Source organism: Castanea sativa, chromosome 9, assembly GCF_040712315.1.
Source record: "Castanea sativa cultivar Marrone di Chiusa Pesio chromosome 9, ASM4071231v1".
Lineage (NCBI taxonomy): Eukaryota > Viridiplantae > Streptophyta > Magnoliopsida > Fagales > Fagaceae > Castanea > Castanea sativa.
Window position 1 is genome coordinate 11,212,888 of NC_134021.1, and position 21,120 is coordinate 11,234,007.

Below are 21,120 nucleotides of genomic sequence, written 5' to 3' on the forward strand. Positions count from 1 at the left end.
AGAAAACACCAAAAATTTTCTCTCATATTTTCTCTTATCCACACAAATCACCTCACTTTTCTTCCCCCAACCAAATGGACGGGGATAAGGTCATGCGGGGTTCGTTCATTGGGCTTCAAGCCCATTGGTGAAGCATAGGACCAACCCACCCCAACTCACCCACGGTAGCACAGAAAGTCCATACACTCTAGAAACCCAAAAAAAAAGCTAAAAACAACGACTGAAAAAGAATTTTTATCTGTTGTGTGATAGTTCGCTTCTCCACGTCTACGAAAACCAAAACCAAAAAAGAAAAAGAAATGCCCTTTTAGCCACGTCACCTCCCCATTTCCTTTCTCTTCTCTTCTCTTCACTCCATTCTTCATATCTATCACTTTACCCTCTCAAAACTCATCAATACCAAAATTTTCTTCTCTCTCAAATATATATGGCATTCAAATTGCAACATAAAAGTTTACTCTGTTCAAGGTACTCATTTCTCTCTCTCAAATTGTTATTTTGTATTGAACTAACGAACTTGAGGCAGTTCGAATTTCTGTTATGCGCTTTAGAGTTAGTTACTTTCTCTTTATTCTTTGTTTGAGAATTCGTTGTTTGTTTGCTGAGAAAGTGGAGGAAAGTGAAAAGAAAAAGGATAATACAAAAATTTAAACATGTTATTGTCCGTTTGTTTCTAGTTTTCTTCAAAGAGCTGGAGAATCCAATTTGAGTGTTATTGTGGATTAGGTGGTTGATTTTTTTTTTTTTTTCAGAGTTTTGTTTATTCTGACTAAACAGCGGAAAATGTGATTTTTTTTTTTTTTTGGTAGTAGTTTCTTTGACTCAGTTTTCTACATAACCAAACGGAGACTAAGTCAGATAATTTGTTTTTGTTTTTTTTTTTAGAGTTCTCGATTCTGTAATTCCTCAATTCACGTTGTAAGTAATTACACTACATTTGTGATGCTTTGTGGAACTGTTGTGGAATTGTGTTTGTATTTGAGTGGTTAATGATAAATTACCATTTGTTCCAAAAGGTTTGGAAACTATTAGGAATTGGCGAATTCAATCACTTAATCATTATTTATTCTAACAATCTCGCTCACATTGGGCCGATTTTTAGATGAGTGGTAGATTGGAGATAGGGTTCATGATAAATTACCATTTTCCAAATTTTAAGCTGAGTGAATTTAATCACTAAACTTTTATTCTAACAATTAAAATGAACGAGGAATTATGATGACAGAATGTCATATTTGAAGTGCTTCCCACATTCAAAGTTAAAATTTGATTACTAAAATAGAAAAAATTTGAGAAGCGCGATTCACATATTGGTTTATACACGAAACTAGGGGAATTTCCTTGTTTTGTCGGAAGAATAAGGCACCTTAAAGATTGTAACGGTTTAAATGTGGGTTAACAGTGAAAGATTTGGCTGTAGACTTGTAGTAGATGTAGCCCTGTAGTTTTATGTTCCACCATAAGCCTTAAGAGTCACCTGTTGTGGTGAAAATTGTGTCATTTATGTATTCTGTATTTGCAGCTCTTCAGATCCGTGGCTATCACGTGAGCCAGTTAGAACCTGTTTTTCCTGCAAGCAAGTGGCTAGCTTGGATCACCTCCTAATAAATTGGGGTAGTTCAAGAAAGAGATGCTTTATAAGGCTTGCTTTGTTAGAGAGCAAAAATGTTGGCCTTAGCCACCGGTTGGTGGGATATAGGAAAACCTATTTAACCTTTCATAAATCAAGAAGGACAGCACAACACCGTCCTCTTGCATCCGCTGATGATGGTGTAACAGTCAATGGGAGTCCCCAAGCAAGTACCAGTGGTGAAATGGAGGGAATGAGGGTCAAACTAAATCAGTCACTACAAGCCGAAGATAATAGCGATGGACTTGTCCAGACTTTGCATGAGGCTGCCAGGATTTTTGAGTTAGCAATCAAAGAACAAGGCTCATTGTCAAAAATATCTTGGTTTGCAGCTGCCTGGCTTGGTGTAGACAGAAATGCATGGGTGAAATCAGTGTCTTATCAGGTATAGTCATGAAACTTTCTTTAAAAGTTATTGTGACATTCTTCAGAATTTCATGTGGTAAATGCTTCATTGTATGAACGTAAACTCTTGCACTGGCATGATAGGTTTATTTATTTATTTTTAATAAGCTGTTTTATAGATCTATTGAAAGTGTTATCTTTCCCAAATGCAGTTTTAGCTTCCTGTTTCCTTTGGTAGAGTTGTTAGTTGATACATTATACTACTTTTTTTTTCCTGAAATTCCTGCTCAATATATCATATAATTAAACTGATTTCTCTTCAAAAAAAGAAAAGCAACCTGGTTAAGCTTCTAAATTTTTGTATGTGATGAATTAAAAGAGACTGCTGGACTCTGAATTCTTAGTCCTAGGGTATTGACTAATCAGTTATTACTTAATTTAAACTCATATGATAAATATCTAGGCTATCTGAAGACTCATGAATTTTCTCAGGCTTCTGTGTATTCCTTATTGCAAGCTGCAAGTGAGATTTCATCCCGAGGTGATCGTAGAGACAGGGATATAAATCTTATTGTTCAAAGGAGGTAGTAAGTTGCTCAGATTTCATATTATCAGTGCTTATGTTGCTCAAGAGCTATCCGTTTTCAGAAGCTTGTCAAAGTGAGACTTTTTGTTGTCAATTTAAAGCCTTTTTGTGTCCCCCTTTAATATAGCCTTGATGGATATGAATGTCCACTTTATTAATCAAGATTGTGTTTCTTGTGATGAATTAAGGACCTGGAATTTCCCCACCTTGGATTGTAATTGTGCTTACTTTACACTTAACTTTCCAGTGGCGTGATTTGATTGTTGGTCTTGCACAGCCAATTTTGAAATTAAATAGTCTTTAAAATTCACAGACAAGCTTCTTTCACTTTCCTTTTTTAAATAATTGACCGTTTTTACTCTGTAAAAAGAAACAGTTGTTTGAGATGTAAAAATTCTTGGATTTAGTTAATGTGTGAAGTTAATGCCGGGAAACTTGTACTTTGTGGCTTTGCCTTCATTTCGGAGGCAGGATCTCTAATGGTAAACTTTTAAATTTTTTATCGGCTTTTATACTTTGCCTTTTCTTGGTACTTTCTTTGATGATCTCTGATATCACTGAGATGTAATTCCCATCAACCTCCCTATTTATATTACTAAACTACCCATATGGCCATCTTCTTCTCCTATTTTCTTTTAGCTATATTATATATTGCTTTTGGTTTCAAAAAATATATTATTATATATTGCTTTCAGTTATCTAGGCTTTTTGATGTATTTGAATTTTGAGTCAATGCAGTTTATTACGGCAATCTGCTCCCCTGGAGAGCTTAATCCGGGATAAATTATCAGCCAAGCAACCTGAAGCTCCTGAATGGTTTTTTTCTGAGCAAATTCCAGTGGTGGTGACGTCCTTTGTCGATTATTTTGAAGGGGATGCATGCTTTACTGCTGCCACTGCTGTGTATGTTGTCATCTTCAAAACTGCATGTTGAGGTTTTGCATAATGATTTTGAAGGCAGTGTAGAGATTATGTTACTTTTAATTTGCTTACAGTTGTGGAAAAGGCACATCATTGGGATCAGGGAATGCAAGTGATGTATCAGTCCTCATGCTTGCACTTACTTGCATTGCTGCAATTACAAAACTTGGTCCAGCAAAAGTTTCTTGTCCGCAATTCTTTTCCATGTCTCCAGAAATAACTGGTAGATTGATGGACATTCTGGTTGATTTTATTCCTATACGCAAGGCTTATCATTCTATAAAAGATATTGGTCTACACAGAGAATTTCTTATTCATTTCGGTCCTCGAGCTGCGGCATGTAGAGTAAATAACGATTGGGGTTCAGAAGAGGTCTTTTTCTGGGTAAATCTTGTACAGAAGCAGCTGCAACGAGCTATAGATAGGGAGAAAATATGGTCAAGACTGACAACATCTGAAAGTATTGAGGTTAGTGCTAATGTCTCTGTAGCTTTAGAGACAACATTTTGTGTTTCAGCCCTGCGAAGGTGGCTTATTGAATGAAAGAGTTTCGATTTAAGATAGATTTGAGGCAACAAACTTATTATTGGCTAAAAATCATTTTGAAGTAAGACTCAAGTATAAGTACCAATCTAACATTCCCCATCCTATAAGAATTTATAATATCATCAATTTAATGGTGAATCAAAGTAATAGCCAAACAGCATTATTGATCTGGTAGAACATACATACATACATATACATACATACATACATATACATACATACATATATATACACACACACACACACACACACATATATATATATATATATAGGTTTAGGATTTGCAGAAGAATAAAAATAAAGACGAAGAATAGCAGAGAAATGAGGGAGTTCCGAGTTACCATTTGCCAGCTATTCATACAACGTTCTTTTTTTTTTTTTGCTGCATCTGAAAGTTATTTGTGTGAGTTGCTGGTTGCTATTTTCTGTCATATTTAAAAGAAAAAAAAACATTATAGAAATGTTCTATAAATACTACAGAATTAGCCAAAGATTAAAATCACATGGTTTTACCTGAGAGAGTTTGAAGCAAACCAATTTGTAATATAAAGTAAACTTGATAGTTTTTCAAAAAAAAAAAAAGAACTGTCCATTCATCATGAGTGGGTAGCAAAAAGAATATATTAACATTGACAAGGGCCAAGAACCGTGTAGCTTAATTGTCACATTTTGGTGTTTCCAATATAGACATCTAGGGTTCAACAAATCTCCCCTCCCCCAACTATTGAATTATCAAAAATAAATATATTGACAAGGGCTATGCCCTTTTTGATTTTCTTTAACACATAATGACTAGTTAAGTATGCTCGAGCCTAGAGGCCTATACACTTTTGTGTGCATGTAACTGCATTGTTTCAATCATGTGGATGCTGTTATTGAAATTAAAGATTAATTGGCAACAGGTTTTGGAGAAGGATTTGGCAATATTGGGATTCTTTATTGCTTTAGGCAGAAGTACAAAGTCCTTTCTATCTGCTAATGGTTTTGATGCTATAGATGATCCTATTGAAGGCTTTGTTAGGTATAGCTTCTGATCTATGACATTTTTTTCTTCTTTTCTATCACCCCTTAAGTTTAATATTGCTTCTCTGGTTTGGTTGACTATTTATTTGTGCCATTCTTTGTTGCAGGTACCTTATTGGGGGCAGTGTTTTATACTATCCTCAACTTTCATCAATAAGTTCTTATCAATTGTATGTTGAGGTTAGTATGTATGATTATTATGATCTTATTAATATGTGTTGTGGTTCAGTTATGGAATTTAACACTTTTGCATTGCATAGGTAGTCTGTGAAGAGTTGGATTGGCTTCCTTTTTATCCAGGCAACTTTGGCACCCAAAAACAGTTGCACAGCCATAAAAGTAAAAGAGATGGCCCTCCCAATGCTGAAGCTATCCCTCAAGTAATAGATGTTTGCTCTCATTGGATGCAGAGCTTTATCAAATACAGTGAATGGCTGGAGAACCCTTCTAATGTTAAGGCAGCAAAATTTCTGTCTAGAGGGTAATTTCATGGCTTAGTAAAAATTTAACATTAAAGTGATGCATCTGATTTATGGAATTATGATAATTTGTTTTCTATCTTTTAGGCACAACAAGTTAATGGAGTGCAAGGACGAATTGCGGATATCGAAGTAAGCAAACAGAGGCTGATCACCTCTCTCTCACACACACACACACAAAAGTGTATTTGTGTACTCTTTGTTTGAAGGATTAGAAAGGAACTTGTAAAACATGGGATGGTCTGTGCATGTAAACCATGAAACTTTCTTACGAATCAACAAGTAATTGCAATTATGCTTCAAAATATGTGATGCAGGAATGATATGGTGGAAAGTAAAAGTAAGAATTCTGTTGAGAGGATTGGATCTAAGACTAATTTTCCGCCTGAGAAATCATTGGATTCATTTGACAAGGTTGGCTTTTTTATACTCAAATCAATTCAATGTTCTCTTGCTTAATGGCTTCAAGTTAACGCTGGATTGATGATATACCCACTTTTGGAAGTAGAAGACTAAAATTATTTTGAATAAGAAATGTGGTGAATGTGACTTCTACCTGAAATCCAGCAAAGCCAAATGAATCTTGATTAGACACCTATGGGATAGGGATCTTGCAGGTTGATTACAATGTTTACTAGAAAAATTCATGTTTGTAGATATGAATAAGTATTCAATAAACTTATAAACATGATTCACCGTGGCCCACTGTGGACTTCATTGCTTAATTTGCATTTTTGTCTTGCCTTTCATTTTGCCAGTGTTGTTGCTTTCGATTGAGATTTTTCAACTGTAATCTTTTCTGTGTTTATGTGAATTTGAGTTGAGTGCATACTAAATTTCATGGTCTTGATATTGTTTTTAGTTATGGTAGTAGTGGACCAAGTTTTTATTCTTGTTGGAATTTGAGACTAGCAGAAGTGCATACACATAAACAAGAAATAAAAGCACACATAAGACACAAAAGTTTAACGTGGTTTAGTCAACTCCATGCCTCTACATCCACAAGTAACACCAACCAAAATCCTCATCAACAGTTTGGATTACAATCACTCTCACTGAACCTCACATACAACTTAACACATTGTCACAAATTTCACAAACACTAACACACAGAAAAACTCTCACAAACACAAAGTAATCCAATTCTCATTATATCCACCAACAAACAAATTCACAAATGAGACAGGCATAAGCCTAAAGTCCCAATACACCCAATAGTGCTCTCACTCAAACAATAACAAATTCTGAGCTCACAAATGCAGGTGTGTTTAAACCCTAAAAGAACTACTAAGTTACTCTTGAAGAAATTTCCATGTTTTTCTAAGAGTCTTCTCCTCTCCTTATATGGGAGGATTTCTTGGGCTAAAGCCATCAAACCCCTTGCAACATTGTACATATGTAAAACTTAAATATCTATTCTGTGGTGGACTAGGAGCACTTTCCTTGGTGAATAAGAAATATCAAATTACTTTTCTTTTTTTTTTAACAATGAGCAATCTTTCCTTCCACTTTATGAAATTTCAGGACAAGTCAAAACATAAATTTGAGGCAATATATAATAACCCCATTACACCATTTTGGTATATGAAATCCAAAGAAATCATGAAAAAAATAGAAAGACTATACGTTGAACTTTTAAAGCAACAAAAATTCAACAGTGTGTAAATTATCATATAATATAAAGACAAGAAAATTCTCTACATGGGTTGTTGCATTCATCTACCATGCAATGGAATCAATGTTTGGCTTTGAATATTTAATTTAACACAATCCTTGCCAATGAGCTCTAGCTCAAATGGAACTTCTTCCGGATGGAGGGTTAAGTTATAGGTTCAAAACTCATTAAGTGCATGTGTAACTTATCAATAAGAAAAAAAAATAATAATAAAAGCACCCCTTATTCTTTATTGCCTTATATATGTAAGAACGTCCATATTTTCACAAGTAAGAATGTTATTTTTGTCATTTAATAAAATAAATTTCTAGGATGATGATGTCTTCAGATGTTGCTTATGGTAAAATTACAAATTGAACTTGCTTAATTTGAGCCTTGGCATCCAACCTTTCTCTTGACGAGCCCAATGAATGGATTTCTAAATTTCATTATTGTCCCAGTTCAAAAAGACTATACTTGTACTTTTATCTGGAATCTTCTGGAGGCTTCTTTGATGTGGTGAAATTGGCATTTGGTTTCAGGCATTGGAGAGTGTAGAAGAAGCTCTTGTAAGACTAGAAAAATTGCTTCAAGAGTTGCATGTATCAAGTTCTGGTTCTGGAAAAGAGCATCTAAAAGCTGCTTGTTCTGACCTTGAGAAAATGAGGAAGCTGAAAAAAGAGGCTGAATTTTTGGAGGCATCTTTTAGAGCAAAAGCAGCCTCCCTTCGGCAGGTATTTCTTCATGTTTTAATATTTTATCTAAGATTAGCTAGACAGTATAACATGTTGACTAGAAATGACTGCACCTCTCATTTAAATTTCTCACTATCTTGAAGAACTTGTTAATATGTTATGGGCATTGCCTTTTCTCTTTTTAAGACTAATAAATTTTTAAGCAAGCATGATCTGATCATGTGCTACATTATGCACTTTTTGTGCATTTTATTATTATTTATTACTAAGAGATCTGTTGACATTGAAAACCACTAATTCAAACCGAGTCTTTCTTTACATGTTCATAGTCTGATGCTTACTTCTTTGCCGAGCTTACATATTAGTTGTGTTCTAAAAACAAAAGGAGTGCAGTACAAATCCTTTCCTTTTGATCTCTTCAGTTTCATTCTCCATCAGTTAGGGTCACATCTGCATCTTGCATATGACATCTATAATCCTTGTTAAAGTATGCATATTTTTTCATTGATCTTGCTGTTACTTCTGTAATGATCATCCAGGGAGATGGTGACAGTCATTCCCAGTCAAGTATCAGTGGGCAGCAACAGTACTTGAAAGGGAAAAACAGGAAGAATGCTAATGTAGTGCTGGATAGGAGCAACAGGTATGTAACTACCATTGTACGATTAGCTTCCACCTTTTGAAAGCTTATTAATTACTGCTCATCTTTAAAATTTTCCCACTGACATGCTATTTCTTTCTTTTGTTGGGTTTATCTTATTTGAAAAAAATTCTCTCCAGAATTCTCAATAAACCTATGTGGAGCTTCTTTATGCGCCCTCCAGATAAAAAGCCTGGCCCAGAGTCAATTATGGATGGATCCGTATGTTCTGCTTTTAACACGAATATAAAATTTTACGTCCACATTAATTAACTTATATTGCTATGAGCTATAGCCAAATGCGTTTGTTATATATTAGGATTCTTGTATATGTAAGCCTACCTTGTTGATCTTTCAAATTGAAGTTTGCCTTGTTTTGCAGAAAACTTGTTCCTCTTTATGTAAAAACAGCCCTTTTTAGATTATGATTCAAGAACTTTTAGCTGGCCTTGGAATGCATTTTTATAATGGCTCCTTTGAAGTTATGGTTTGCGGTGTAGTGAAAAATCTTTGCTAATTTCGAAAATGAAGTTTGTGTTTGTGGATTAATTTCATAGTTTAAATCAAACAAGCGCTTTGTTTAGGTTGTCAATGGGATCTTGTGGTATTTATTCTTAGGGGTGTAGGACTGTAGGTTATGAACTAATTGCAAGGTGGATTTGCATGGGAAAATAGGTCACTAGTTAATCAGATCTCACTTCTCTAGGAAGCCAAAAGCTCCATTTGTTCCAAGGATGTCCACTCTTTGGGTCAAGAGGAGTTTCTATGAACGTTGAGCAATTTTTTTTTTCTTTTTTCTATAGTTGCATTGAGCAATGATATAATAAATTAAAAAGTAACTAAATTGAGTGGATAAAAAGTTTTACTAGTTTGATGGAGGCAGTATGGGAGTACTTTTTCTGGTTTGTAAATCACAATTTGTTAAAGCCATAATGATAAAGAATTCCTTGCTCTACAATGCAAAATTTGATACTTTCCATTAATTTCAAAGTGACTGACAAGATCACATAGATAAATTTATCAACTGTAAACTGTACCTGTCCCTTAGATTCTCAATATTAATCTTTTCCTGTTGGAAAGACTGACATTTTCAACTAATGACATGTTTCCACATATTTAACTGAAAACATGTTGTCAATGACTCTCAGTAGTTTGGATAGCTCCATTGGGAATCATTTGTGGAACTTTTGGACCTACTATTTATGCAACTAAACATGCTGGAAGTCTCAATATTTCTGAACTTTGAAATCTCTCCCGATGATTTCATTTTTCAGCCTTTGAATTTTTAATACAGAGTTACTTCAGCTTCAGTAAGATAGCTATTAGGGTTTTTTTACACTCAATATTCTCAGCTGAGAGATCAAGTGATTTTAAGTCCATTAACCCGGCATTTGGTTCTGTGACTGCTAATGTAACCATTGGCTCAGGGAGCTGAAATGCCTATTTTGCTATGTGAAGCAGATGTGCTTTGTCAATTGAAAAGAATTTTAAAATTTGGTTTCTCTATGCAGGAAAATGAATGTTTGGAGCAGACTACTTCAAATATAGATAATGCAGGCTCAGAATCAAATGAAATTCTCCGTTTTGAACTTCTAAGGAATGAGCTAAAAGAACTTGAAAAACGGGTCCAAAGAAGTGCTAATCAATCAGAAAATGAGGAGGTATATCTAATACTCTTTAAGTTAGTTGTGCACAATATAAAATATAGAAAAAACTGCCATTAGGATGTGGAGTTCAAAGGTCATGTGGATGTTAGATAGGGCCTAGTTTAAATGTGCCTGAAGTCCCAGCCAACTTTGTTGATTTTAAAATTTCTTGTGGCATTTGGCCCATGTTCTAGAATTCGGTTGATGTCTAAACTAATTTTATATTTAAATAGTTTGGGCATTTGCACTTGAATTGGAATTATCTGAAAAACCTCTTGACATTAATCTTGAAGCCATTAAGAAGCAATTAATATTTTAAATCTGTTTTTAGCCTTTTACAAATCTCAAGTGGTATATAGTATACATAACACCTATAAATAGTGTTAGGATGTAACATTGATAGCACAATGGGATGTTCCTCTTATTATCCATCCTAAAGGTTTTGACTCTTGAGCTTCTCCCAAAAATTCCAAATAATATGAAGTTAGTGGGCCTATGTGTAGAATATTTTAAGGTTGGCCAGCTATTGGCTTTGATTTTCAATGCCTACAGAATATGTTAGAAAGTTTTGGCTAACGGGGCTTACATGTGATGAACATGAATAATTATCTACAAACCTGTGAGAAATTGTTTCTTTGCACTAATGCTTATTTTTGGCTGCATCCAGTTTTCTTCTTTTTAGATACATAATTTTTTTTGTTTTCTTCTCTGTTGTTTGTACATATTTTTTTAGTTACTTCATTTTTCTAATGAAGTAGTCTTCTCTTATTACAAGTTTTCTTACCTATCAAAAAAAATATGGTTGTTATGCATTATGACACCAAGGAAATGACCCTGCTAGTTTTGTGTTGGTGCCCAGGCAGTCATCTTTGTGTCAGAACATTGTCATGAAAATTTTCTTCCTTTGCTTGTCTGTGGTGTTGTTTCAGGCTTTAGTTTGTGATCATGTGCTATTATTTTATTTTTTTCAGGAGTTTAATGTTACAGATGATGATGATAATAATAATCTGCGTGTTGTTAGAGGTTCTCAATTGGACCAGGTTCAGAAGAAAGAAAGCATCATCGAAAAATCATTAGTCAAGCTAAAAGAAACTACCACGGTATGGATATCTATGGTTTTCCATCAGTCACAATATGATCTGTGGTGTAACTAGTATACATGATTAGTCTTATTTTAAGCCAAGATCCTTGTAGATCAACTAGTTGGCACCTCCCGGTGTTTCCAACAGAGAGATCCAAGGTTCAAACTACCACTCCCCAAACTATCTAATTATCAAAAAAAGAAATCCATCTGCATTATGAATATTGCAAATTCAAAGAGTCCCTGACAGCATGATTTTAATAAATTTGATGTTTCTGATACTTTAATAGCCTAGACCTACACAACCCCTCCATTCACTGTTACTACCTGAGCCAAGGCCAATCATTTGATCTTTGGAATTAGTAACATTAATCAGAATTTAAGAGAATCATTTATTTGCCTTGACTGGTTACATGAGAATATTTCAGCTTGTATAATCATAATCACACTTAATTGAGCAGGATGTCTTGCAAGGAACCCAGCTTTTAGCTATTGATGTTGCTGCTTCTATGGGATTGCTCAGAAGGGCCCTGGTAGGAGATGAATTGACAGAAAAAGAAAAGAAAGTTTTCAAAAGAACGATGACTGACTTAGCATCAGTTGTTCCAATTGGCGTTTTGATGCTTCTTCCTGTGAGTTTAATATGGAAATAATTCCCTCAAGACAGCATTCTTTTTCTATTCAACATTGCATCTCCTTTTTCACTATCCAGCTTTCCTTCCTCGTATCTTCCTTAACCATTATATTAACTCAAGAGACATATGTTAGTAGGTTATATAACCCTGATCAACTCTTCGTCTTGGCTAACTCACCTTTTTCCCCCTTTCATTTCAGATGAGTAGCACCATTACTGTCCCTTAAATTAATTATTGCTGCCACATCATTTGAGATGGGGAGTTGAGACTACCCAGTTGTGAGGAAATCGTTTCATTAATGTTAAATGGGGAAAATATATCTTTTTCTGTTTGTGTACAACCTAAATGGAGGGAATAGCTTTCTCAAAAAAAAAAAAAAAATGGAGGGAACACATATATAATTTCTATCTATCAGAAGAAAAAGAGGGGGAATCTACTGAGGGTTTTCATATATGTACATTTATTGAAAGCTTCAAAATCAGTCCTGTGCTATTTAATACCTGTTCTATGCATAATCATGGTTTACATGACTGGAGAGAACATTGTTTTTATGATAAATTTTCTCTTGGCTGTTGAATATTGATTCATTGCTGACTTAATGTTGAGAACAACTATTTCCTCTAGGTTACTGCAGTTGGGCATGCAGCAATGTTGGCTGCTATTCAGAGATATGCACCAGCTCTGGTGTGTGGCTTGGCTTTCTCGATCAGCTTTTTTTGTTAAAAACTTTGTGAGATGCCAAAACCTGTGTGTCCTAGTGAGCTGACACGTTTTTTTGGCAGATACCATCCACATATGGACCTGAAAGATTGGATCTCTTGAGGCAACTTGAGAAAGTTAAGGAGATGGAAACCAGTGAAGATAATCCGAATGAAAATGGGGAGGAACTAGCCTGACTAGAAGCCAATGCAAATTTTGTACAGCTGTCAAAATTGAAACACTATTTTCAATTATGAGGTGACATGATTTTATTCTTTTAAAAGGTAATTTCACTTGGTTCTGAATCCTTTTGACAATAGATAAGCATAGAGAAGCTCATTCCATGTGTCTGGCACTCCAGGTAAGCACCAATGACTGCAGTCTTGTGGAGAGGGAGTTGGAGTGCCTGGCTCGCGATACTTTGAAGGGTGACCATCAAACCTAAATCCTGTTAGATATGTGATGTTTAAGAACTGGATACTCCTGTTTCCATAATCCGTCTGTTTAATTACATTGGAAATGAATTCATTATTTAATGGCTCGTCCTCCAGCTTTGTGTGGTTTGTTTCTGGTTCTGTGTCTGTATCACACCGGCCCCCTTTATCCCAGGTGCCATTCCTGCAATATGCATGAAAAGCTTGAGTCAGAGCTTATAATTAAGGCCTTCCGGCTATTATTGTCCTCTCCTCATTTCTTTTTGAATTGCAGAAAATGAATGCATAGGATTCAAGCATGTAAATGTGAAAAAAGCTTATAGTATCAGGTGCTGACCTTCAGTTCACTAATCTAATTCAATTCAAGTTCTGTAATGATGATATAGTATCAAGGTTCTATTGTGTGTTTTAACTCGAAATGAAATTGATATTTACTGAGACTTGCCTGTAATGCACTGGGGAGTAGCTGCGAAAGAATATATGACTCCTATTTGAATCTAAATTTTGTAATGCCCAAGATTTCCATGTCTGTAAAGACCTCCTGAATGCTTCCATTGTATCCATTGTCATATTTACTTTGCCACCTTCCTGGAAATGCAAGCCCCTGAAAACACAGCAATAGTGGTGGTAAAACACATATATTGTCAATTATCTCATTTTGCAACTAAAAGTATAGGAACAGAAAATAATTTATAAGTTGAATGAGTAGTAAATAAACTGTGACAAACGAGAGTAGTCTTTTGAATATCAACATCAATAGAAGCTCCTTACATCTTAACGGTTTTCTCTTCATTCCACCAATGACCAGCATTGAAAACAAAAACATTTGCTCCAATCCACTTCTTGGAGTACCCGTGCAACTCATCAACCCTAATGGTTTTTCGGATTTTATTAGATGAGTTCTCAGGTGGCCGGCCGAGGAAAACTAAAAAGGGTGCTCTGTAATATTCAACTGTGAGGTTGTAATCATGGAACCGCATGGAGAGGAAGCCTTTGTGTTTGGTTATGGGGCTTCCATATACTTCATATATTCTAGACTGGTTGGAGACTGCTTGTGCAAGCATGCATAGCAGGGATTCCCACTGGTTTCTTCCAATAGAATCGCCGGCAAACACTATACGTCCATTTCGGCTTCTTTCCAAGAGATCACTTGCATTAAATCTGAGATTAACAAAAAATAAGCAAAATTATAATTTTACCTAATGATCTTTGGTAACATGGAAAGTACTATAATTATGTGATTGTATGAGGCCAAAACAAGAAAGAAAGAAGAAAATTAACTGTTTTCTACTTTGATCGACTAAATTCAAGGAATATTTATGATCCTTCCTTGATTTTAGTCCAAGGGATTCTTTTAAGCTAATTTTAGTTCCTATATATTTTATATTTAGAGTTTTTTTTTTTTTTTTTTTGAGAATATATATTTAGAGTTCAATCTAAAAATAACAATTTAGAATAGCAAAGATGTAGCATTTAAATGGTTTTCTCCACTGTGAATAAAGACCATTAAGCTTTAAAAAAAAAAAAATAGAAACAAAGACCGTTAAGCTAAATTATGTAATATTTTTAATTTTGGCTCTCATTCTCTGTCTAAAAGTTGTATTTCCTTCCTAATGTGTATTTGGAAGAAGGCTAATCGAAAAACACACCATTAATTCATGACTCATGTAATAGATGTCTTTGCATTTGAACAAAAAACCAGAATTTTGTCATTTGATTGGTAAGTATTGATTCAAATTTAAATACATTCAATTCAATCTAATGTACCTATGGTTAAATCTTAGAAAAAAAATCTTTTTTTTTTTCTTTTTTTTGGCTGATTGGAAATTGGAGTGATAGAAAGAAAAGGAGTGGTTGGTTGAAAGCTATAGCCTACTGATATTGAACTCCTTTAAACTAGTAGTCTCTTATTAATAATTAATAATGCCACCGTCCGCAGTTCACAATAAACCATAGCCTAGCTGGGTGGGAACCTATGTCTCCTTTTGCAACTTAAATGCATGATATTGATTTCTCTCTTCTTCTTTTTTCTTCTTTTTTAGAAAAAAAAACCATGAAATATATATATATATATATATATATATAAAAATAGAATTTCTACTTATATATGTGTGAAGTTCTCTTATGAAAACTTGAACCTAGTTTTTGTCTCCCTCACCTCACAAGAATTTTGTAAGTATAAAATGACCCTCAAACCAGTAAAAAATTAGATGCAAAACAAGATTTAAAATTTCTTTTCTTCCATATTACATTAGAAAATAAGGGGATTTTTCTTAGACAATATACATTGCTAATTGGTTGCACTTGATGAGAGCAACTTTCCACACGTCATAAACCTTCATTATTGACTTTTCACAGTTGTCCCGCAACTCCCTCAGCCAAAAAGATTTAAATTTTTAAAAGAAAAAAAAAGTTTTGAAACTGTAATATTTGTGGTCATTGATTCTTGCTCGTTCCAAATTTTTAGAGCTTGTGCTAACAAAAGTGTGTGTTTCATCAATTTCTGAAATCTTAGTAAATTTGTAGAGTTTGAGCTAAGAACTTAATATGAACTAGAATCTAGAAAGTTATATCTATTATACTATTATTCTTTTTATAGTCTATACAGCTTACATGCTATGTAAACGCGAGAATACATGAGAGAATTATTGCACAAATGGATTATAAAGAAAGTACAACCAATCATGCATGCATGAAACTCTTTTGAATCCATACCTTGGAAGATCACAGCTCTTTGGTTGCCATCGCCATTTACGATAATCACCATCTTTTCTTCCATTTCGATTGCACCGAAAGCCAGGATCAAGAAACTGGCAGTTCTCGGTGTATGACTCAAGGGAGTAACTTTCGTCCCAAACCCATCTGCCATTGGAAAAATCACAACCTCCTAATGATGTTTTTTTATTATTTGGTAGGATTTGCGAGAAGAAACCAATTCCAAAGATGAACTGAGAGTCAATAGGGGTTACAAGATTGAAAATAACAAAGGAAGAAAGTAGGAAAAGGAGAAAACAAAGTGCATATTTAACTTCTTTTTGGATTGTGATGGGGAATAAAAAAGAAAGAAGATGGAGTTTTTGTGTATTTGGTTGCTGAGAAGGTTCATGATCCATATGAAGGGGTTGAAGAAGTCATTAGAGAGAAAGAGAGACCAGGTTGTTTGTTAATAATGTGGGGTCAATAATTTAGTAATATAGAGAGGTTTGTGGAGTGATTGAGGCTTTTCAATTTTTTCTAGCTATAGCGTACCTACTATTATAGTCTATAATTAATGTTATACATAATTTCAGCAAAGAAATTAATGTTATAAATGTAAATTAGTTTTTTAAAATAACTATAGTCCTGGTCGAACAAGACTTCAATTTTTGGAACTTTTCTTGTTGCGGGTTTAAGCATTTCATGGTGAGACTTTGCTCCAACGACGTGCGCTGCATGTTTATTAGTCTATTCAATTATTAGATTCCTCCACGGCTCCACCATGAGAGCATATCACTGTGTATACAACTCCTCTTACGTGACCATCTAGTCCGATATATATAAGTTGGGTTTGTGCTAATTTTAAAATTCAACCCAACTTTTTAGGTTTGAAATATGTCAAGTTAATCTAAACCCAACCAATAGTAGCTCTAAAAGCAATCACGTCCGTATATATTGGGTTGTGTTGCTTGGATAGTCGAATTGGAGTCATTTGGGGAAAAAAAAAAATCTAAGACCTCAACTTTTTGAGGCAACTTTAATATGGCAGACGGTATGAAATAATTGTGGATGTATATGTAAGTGATCACTAAAAATTAGGAGTGATGAAAGGTAAGGTCCAATTGAGTTTCAAAATATACATGCCATACAATGTGGCCTTGTCAAATAAATGAAAGGCCCAATTAATGTTGATTGATAGGCATATGAAACCGTTTATAGGTCAAACAGGGAGAACAGTTTGACTCCGTCAAGTTATTCTGCACATTAAATTTTTGAGAAATAATATGTTCACAATATTTTTATAACATTTTTACAATAAATTTTAAGTGATAATTTGTTACTAGTTGTTGTTATTAGAGCAAAAAAGTAATGTTAGTGTTAAGTTCAAATTTGAATTAGAGAAATGATATGTCCACAACATTTTCACAACGTTTTTACAACAAATCTTAAATGGCAAGTTGTTACTGGTTGTTATTGTTGGGGCAAAAAGTAATTTTAGTATTAGTTCAAATTTGAACTAATAACAACTAACCACCTATAATTTGTTGTGAAAATGTTGTAAAAATGTTGCGAACATAGCATCTCTCTTTGAACTAATAACAACTAACCACTTATGATTTGTTGTGAAAATATTGTGGACGTAGCATCTCTCTAAATTTTTATTCCCATCCACAAAAATGCATATCTATCACATTATTTTTACATGAATCTACACATCTATATTTAATCTTTATACAAGATAGAATTTTTTTGCTCTAACCTAATCTAAGTGTATATATGTGTAAAGCTCTTCCAGGAGACTTGAACTCCGGCTCTTCCCCCCCCCCCCCCACCCACACTCCACAAGTAGTGACCACCAAGGGTGCATGGTGGTTACACATCTATATTTATAATATCATGTAGTTCTCACCTTCAATTAAATAAAAAAGTTAGAAGCAATATAATTAATCATTTCCACAAATTTACACCTCCAAAAAAAAAACCAAAAATATCATATGAACCTCTCCAAACACCCCCCACCCCCCAACCTCCCAAAACGAAAAAACAAAAACAAAAACTAGATATCACCAAGTAGAGAGAGATGACATCTATCTTTTATAGAGAGAGATTCATGACCACCTCTTTGACTCTTTGTATAGCCTCTTTCTTCTTCTTCTTCTTCTTTTTTTCATTTTGCAAAATGAAGAAATTTTAATTTACAATTTGAATTTTCTTAGCACCATGAGTCAATGATGAAATTGAGATAAATGGATTTTAGAGAGAGACAGATGAAATTTGAAAAAGTGATTAGCCGAGAAAAACTGAAAATAGTTCTAAAATTTGATAAGAATAAGGTTAAGGGATACGGTAATTTGAAATGGACTAATAGGACACATGAAGGTGAAAGGTGTGTTAAATAAATTTATATGTTTCAAAATATTTTGAATCAAGTTTATCAAGTGAGATTTTGCTCCATCCAACATTGGGGTCGAAAATTTTAAAATCATTGGCCCGTGATTCCCCCAACCCACCATTCAAATTAGTTTGCGACCCCTCATATTAGGCTAGATTTGCCCCTAATTATGGGGTGAAAATAGGGCAAGTCGGAGATGGATCATGGGTGCCTTACCCTCTTTTTAGGATGAAGAAAACCTGCACATGGTGGACGTGGGGCAGGCTATAGGCCAATTAAAGATATTTTGGCATTTTTAAAGAAAGTGACTTGGACTAATAAGATAAAGATGGGAAAGAAAATAATTGAGAGACTATGAGAGTGTTAAAAAAGAAATATATAAGTGTTTTGGGTGTGATAACTTACAAACTTGATATGTATAAAAATATTAAATTATATATAAATAACTTACTATATGTTATATAAAAAATATCTATACACATCCAGGACAAATTAAGTAAAACCTAATCACTCTCGTCATCAGTATAGGGGGGAAAAAACCCACACAAGAGAAAGCGTGATAAGATGGAAGTGGTTAGGACATTTTCACTATCCTTACCTCAACAATCAACAACTCTCCTACCCCTAAAAAAAAATAATAATAAAATAATAATAATAATAATAATAATAATAATAATAATAAGTGAAGAGCTTTATAATTAACTAACACTTTTTGGTGTTTTTATCAGAAATGTCAAGGGTTCAAATTCCCTTTTTGTTGTTATTGTAGCTGTTGAATTATAAATAATAATGAACAAATAAAAGAAAGAAAATAAAAGGTGTAAAATATATATTGAAGTTGATAATGAGGGGCATTTAAGTTGTTTAAGAACATGATAGAGTTCTCACACAATTTTGTTTCCTAAAACCCTCACATTACTATATATAAAAGGGTAAAATACAAAAACTACTCTTGAGGTTTGAACCAATACTACATAATACTCCCTCCATTCCAGTTTGTTTGTCTTCTATTCCATTTTGAGATGTCCCAAAATATTGTCCTGTTTCTAAAAATAAAAGTCATTAATTTACTAATGTTCCTATTATACCCCTATTTTATTTTCAAAACTATTTTTTGATTAGTTTATTTAAGGGTAGTTTTGGGAACTTATACATTTTTATAAGGCAGAGAAAACAATAAATAATGTTCCCTTAAAAAGTTTGACTTTTCAAACAGGACAAACAAATTGGGACAGAGATAGTACTAAAATTTTTCAAAAATATCAAATTTGCTCCTTATGTATAAATGTCACTAAACACCATTTGAAAGATATTATGCTTTCTCATTCTTCATTGTTAATCTGTGACTGCAATTTATTTATCGCTGGCTAACGAGACACAAGCTTTCAAACCGAATTAAAAGTAGGGAGGACAAAACTGGACACGACTCGGAAACCCGACATGACACGAAATTAACAGGCTATGGGTTGAAACTTAATAGGTTTGTATCATCTTCAGGTTGACACGACTAACTTATTTAATAAATGGATTGAGTTAGTGTTCAACTCATGGAACCTATTTGACCCATTTAATTAAATGACATTTTACCAATATCCCTTCAAACTCTAGGTATATAAATTTATTAGTTGTTGTGGTTTACTTTTTTTTGACATATTGTGATTGATTGTTTGTGATATTAAGATATACTTTAGTTTTGAATGATTATTTGTGATGCAATTACTCATTAGTTTTAAATTTTAAATTAAAAATATTTATTTGTTTATTTTTTCATATTTTTTTCATTTTGATAAAATCTGATAAATAGATCGACACAACTAACTCGTTTAATAAACATGTCTAGTTAGTGTTAATTAGGGGTGTGCGCGGTTTCGTAGGGGCGGTTTTTTTTCAAATTTATTACCGAACCGATAGAGATCGGTTTTTTCATAATTGGTACCGATGCATACCGCCTAAGGTCGGTTTTCCGACCTATAGCAGTGTAGTTTTTTGCAGTGCGGTTTAGTTGGTTTGGTCAGTTTGAAATATTAAAAAAAAACTATTTTTTTAATAAAAAAAAAATTGGGCTTTCAAGCCCAATATCAATATATCAAGCTGTTCAAGAAACCTGTGCCAAATAAATCATGAAACCTATGCCAACCTAGTTAAACATAAAACATAAGTAAAAGAAAAGTCATTAAAAAAAAGGTAAAAATGCCAAATAATATTTTTCTACATCCAGCCAACACAAAAGCATATTCCAAAAACCTGTGCAAAAAATTTATTCACATAATGATCCAAATTTTTTCATTTCATTCACCATGCAAAAATATATTAAAATTGCCTCAATAAGAGTTAAACTCCCAAAATACTATCATATAGCATATAATATCATTAGTGTCACTATATGTGTCAGTGTCAATAACAATAAGCGTTAATGTATCCATTTAATAACGTATTACAGAACCATTTGTCACTGTCCACAAATGCCAAAAGAAAGATATACAAATTAAATTAGCATTTAGGCAAAGGAATGCTAATTGCTTGTATCCCCAATAATAATCTCACCCATGAATACCTAAATAACTACCATTAGTGAAAAGTCCACTACCAATAACATGTACAGATATAATTAGCATATAGGCAAAAAAATGCTAATTCTTGTAAGTCATTTGTCCACTAAGTCTGTGCACTACGCATCATTCTATAACTTCTACAAATACTAAACAAAACAAAATAAACACATGTTAATAACAATAAAACGTTTATGAACAATAGAATATTTATAATTAACACAAACGATTGTATACTTACATAATACTAACTGTTGGTGCAAACACAATGGTAATGAAAATAACACGAAGAGAAACTGAAAAATACTTCTGAATTTTTATTAATTTAAAGAGAGAGATTGCACAACACTATTTGGACTGAGGCGCGGCACTCACTCTCTTTAAGGAGATTCAAGCCCTTAGTTGGCTAAATTTTGTAACCGGTGCAGACCGTCTCTGACTTGTCTCCCCCAGGATACAACAGCCCAA

At 33.7% G+C, this 21,120-nt stretch overlaps 2 protein-coding genes across 5 annotated transcripts; one reads left to right on the forward strand and one right to left on the reverse strand.

Moving 5' to 3' along the window:
• The first annotated feature begins 307 nt into the window (after window positions 1-307).
• LOC142610271 (uncharacterized) lies at window positions 308-13,149 on the forward strand. Of its 4 annotated transcripts, none has more exons than XM_075782048.1 (19): window positions 308-468; window positions 1,523-2,015; window positions 2,468-2,562; window positions 3,300-3,464; window positions 3,557-3,950; window positions 4,931-5,049; window positions 5,159-5,231; window positions 5,312-5,532; window positions 5,618-5,662; window positions 5,848-5,944; window positions 7,727-7,918; window positions 8,419-8,522; window positions 8,660-8,741; window positions 10,031-10,180; window positions 11,137-11,265; window positions 11,708-11,878; window positions 12,506-12,565; window positions 12,664-12,864; window positions 12,942-13,149. In XM_075782048.1, exons 1-18 carry the CDS (start codon window positions 428-430, stop codon window positions 12,775-12,777), a joined length of 2,745 nt encoding a protein of 914 aa, XP_075638163.1. In that variant the 5' UTR covers window positions 308-427; the 3' UTR covers window positions 12,778-12,864; window positions 12,942-13,149. The 4 variants fall into 4 exon arrangements, with proteins under 4 accessions (XP_075638163.1, XP_075638165.1, XP_075638166.1 ...); XM_075782050.1 differs by having other exon boundaries at window positions 12,664-12,838; XM_075782051.1 differs by having other exon boundaries at window positions 2,468-2,559.
• Window positions 12,871-16,141, reverse strand: LOC142610272 (protein trichome birefringence-like 8). Its single transcript, XM_075782052.1, has 4 exons — window positions 15,730-16,141; window positions 13,786-14,175; window positions 13,460-13,618; window positions 12,871-13,198 (listed from the first exon to the last, which is right to left on the reverse strand). The coding sequence occupies exons 1-4, from the start codon at window positions 16,125-16,127 to the stop codon at window positions 12,871-12,873; spliced, it is 1,275 nt and encodes a 424-aa protein (XP_075638167.1). The 5' UTR covers window positions 16,128-16,141.
• Window positions 16,142-21,120: the final 4,979 nt, after the last annotated feature.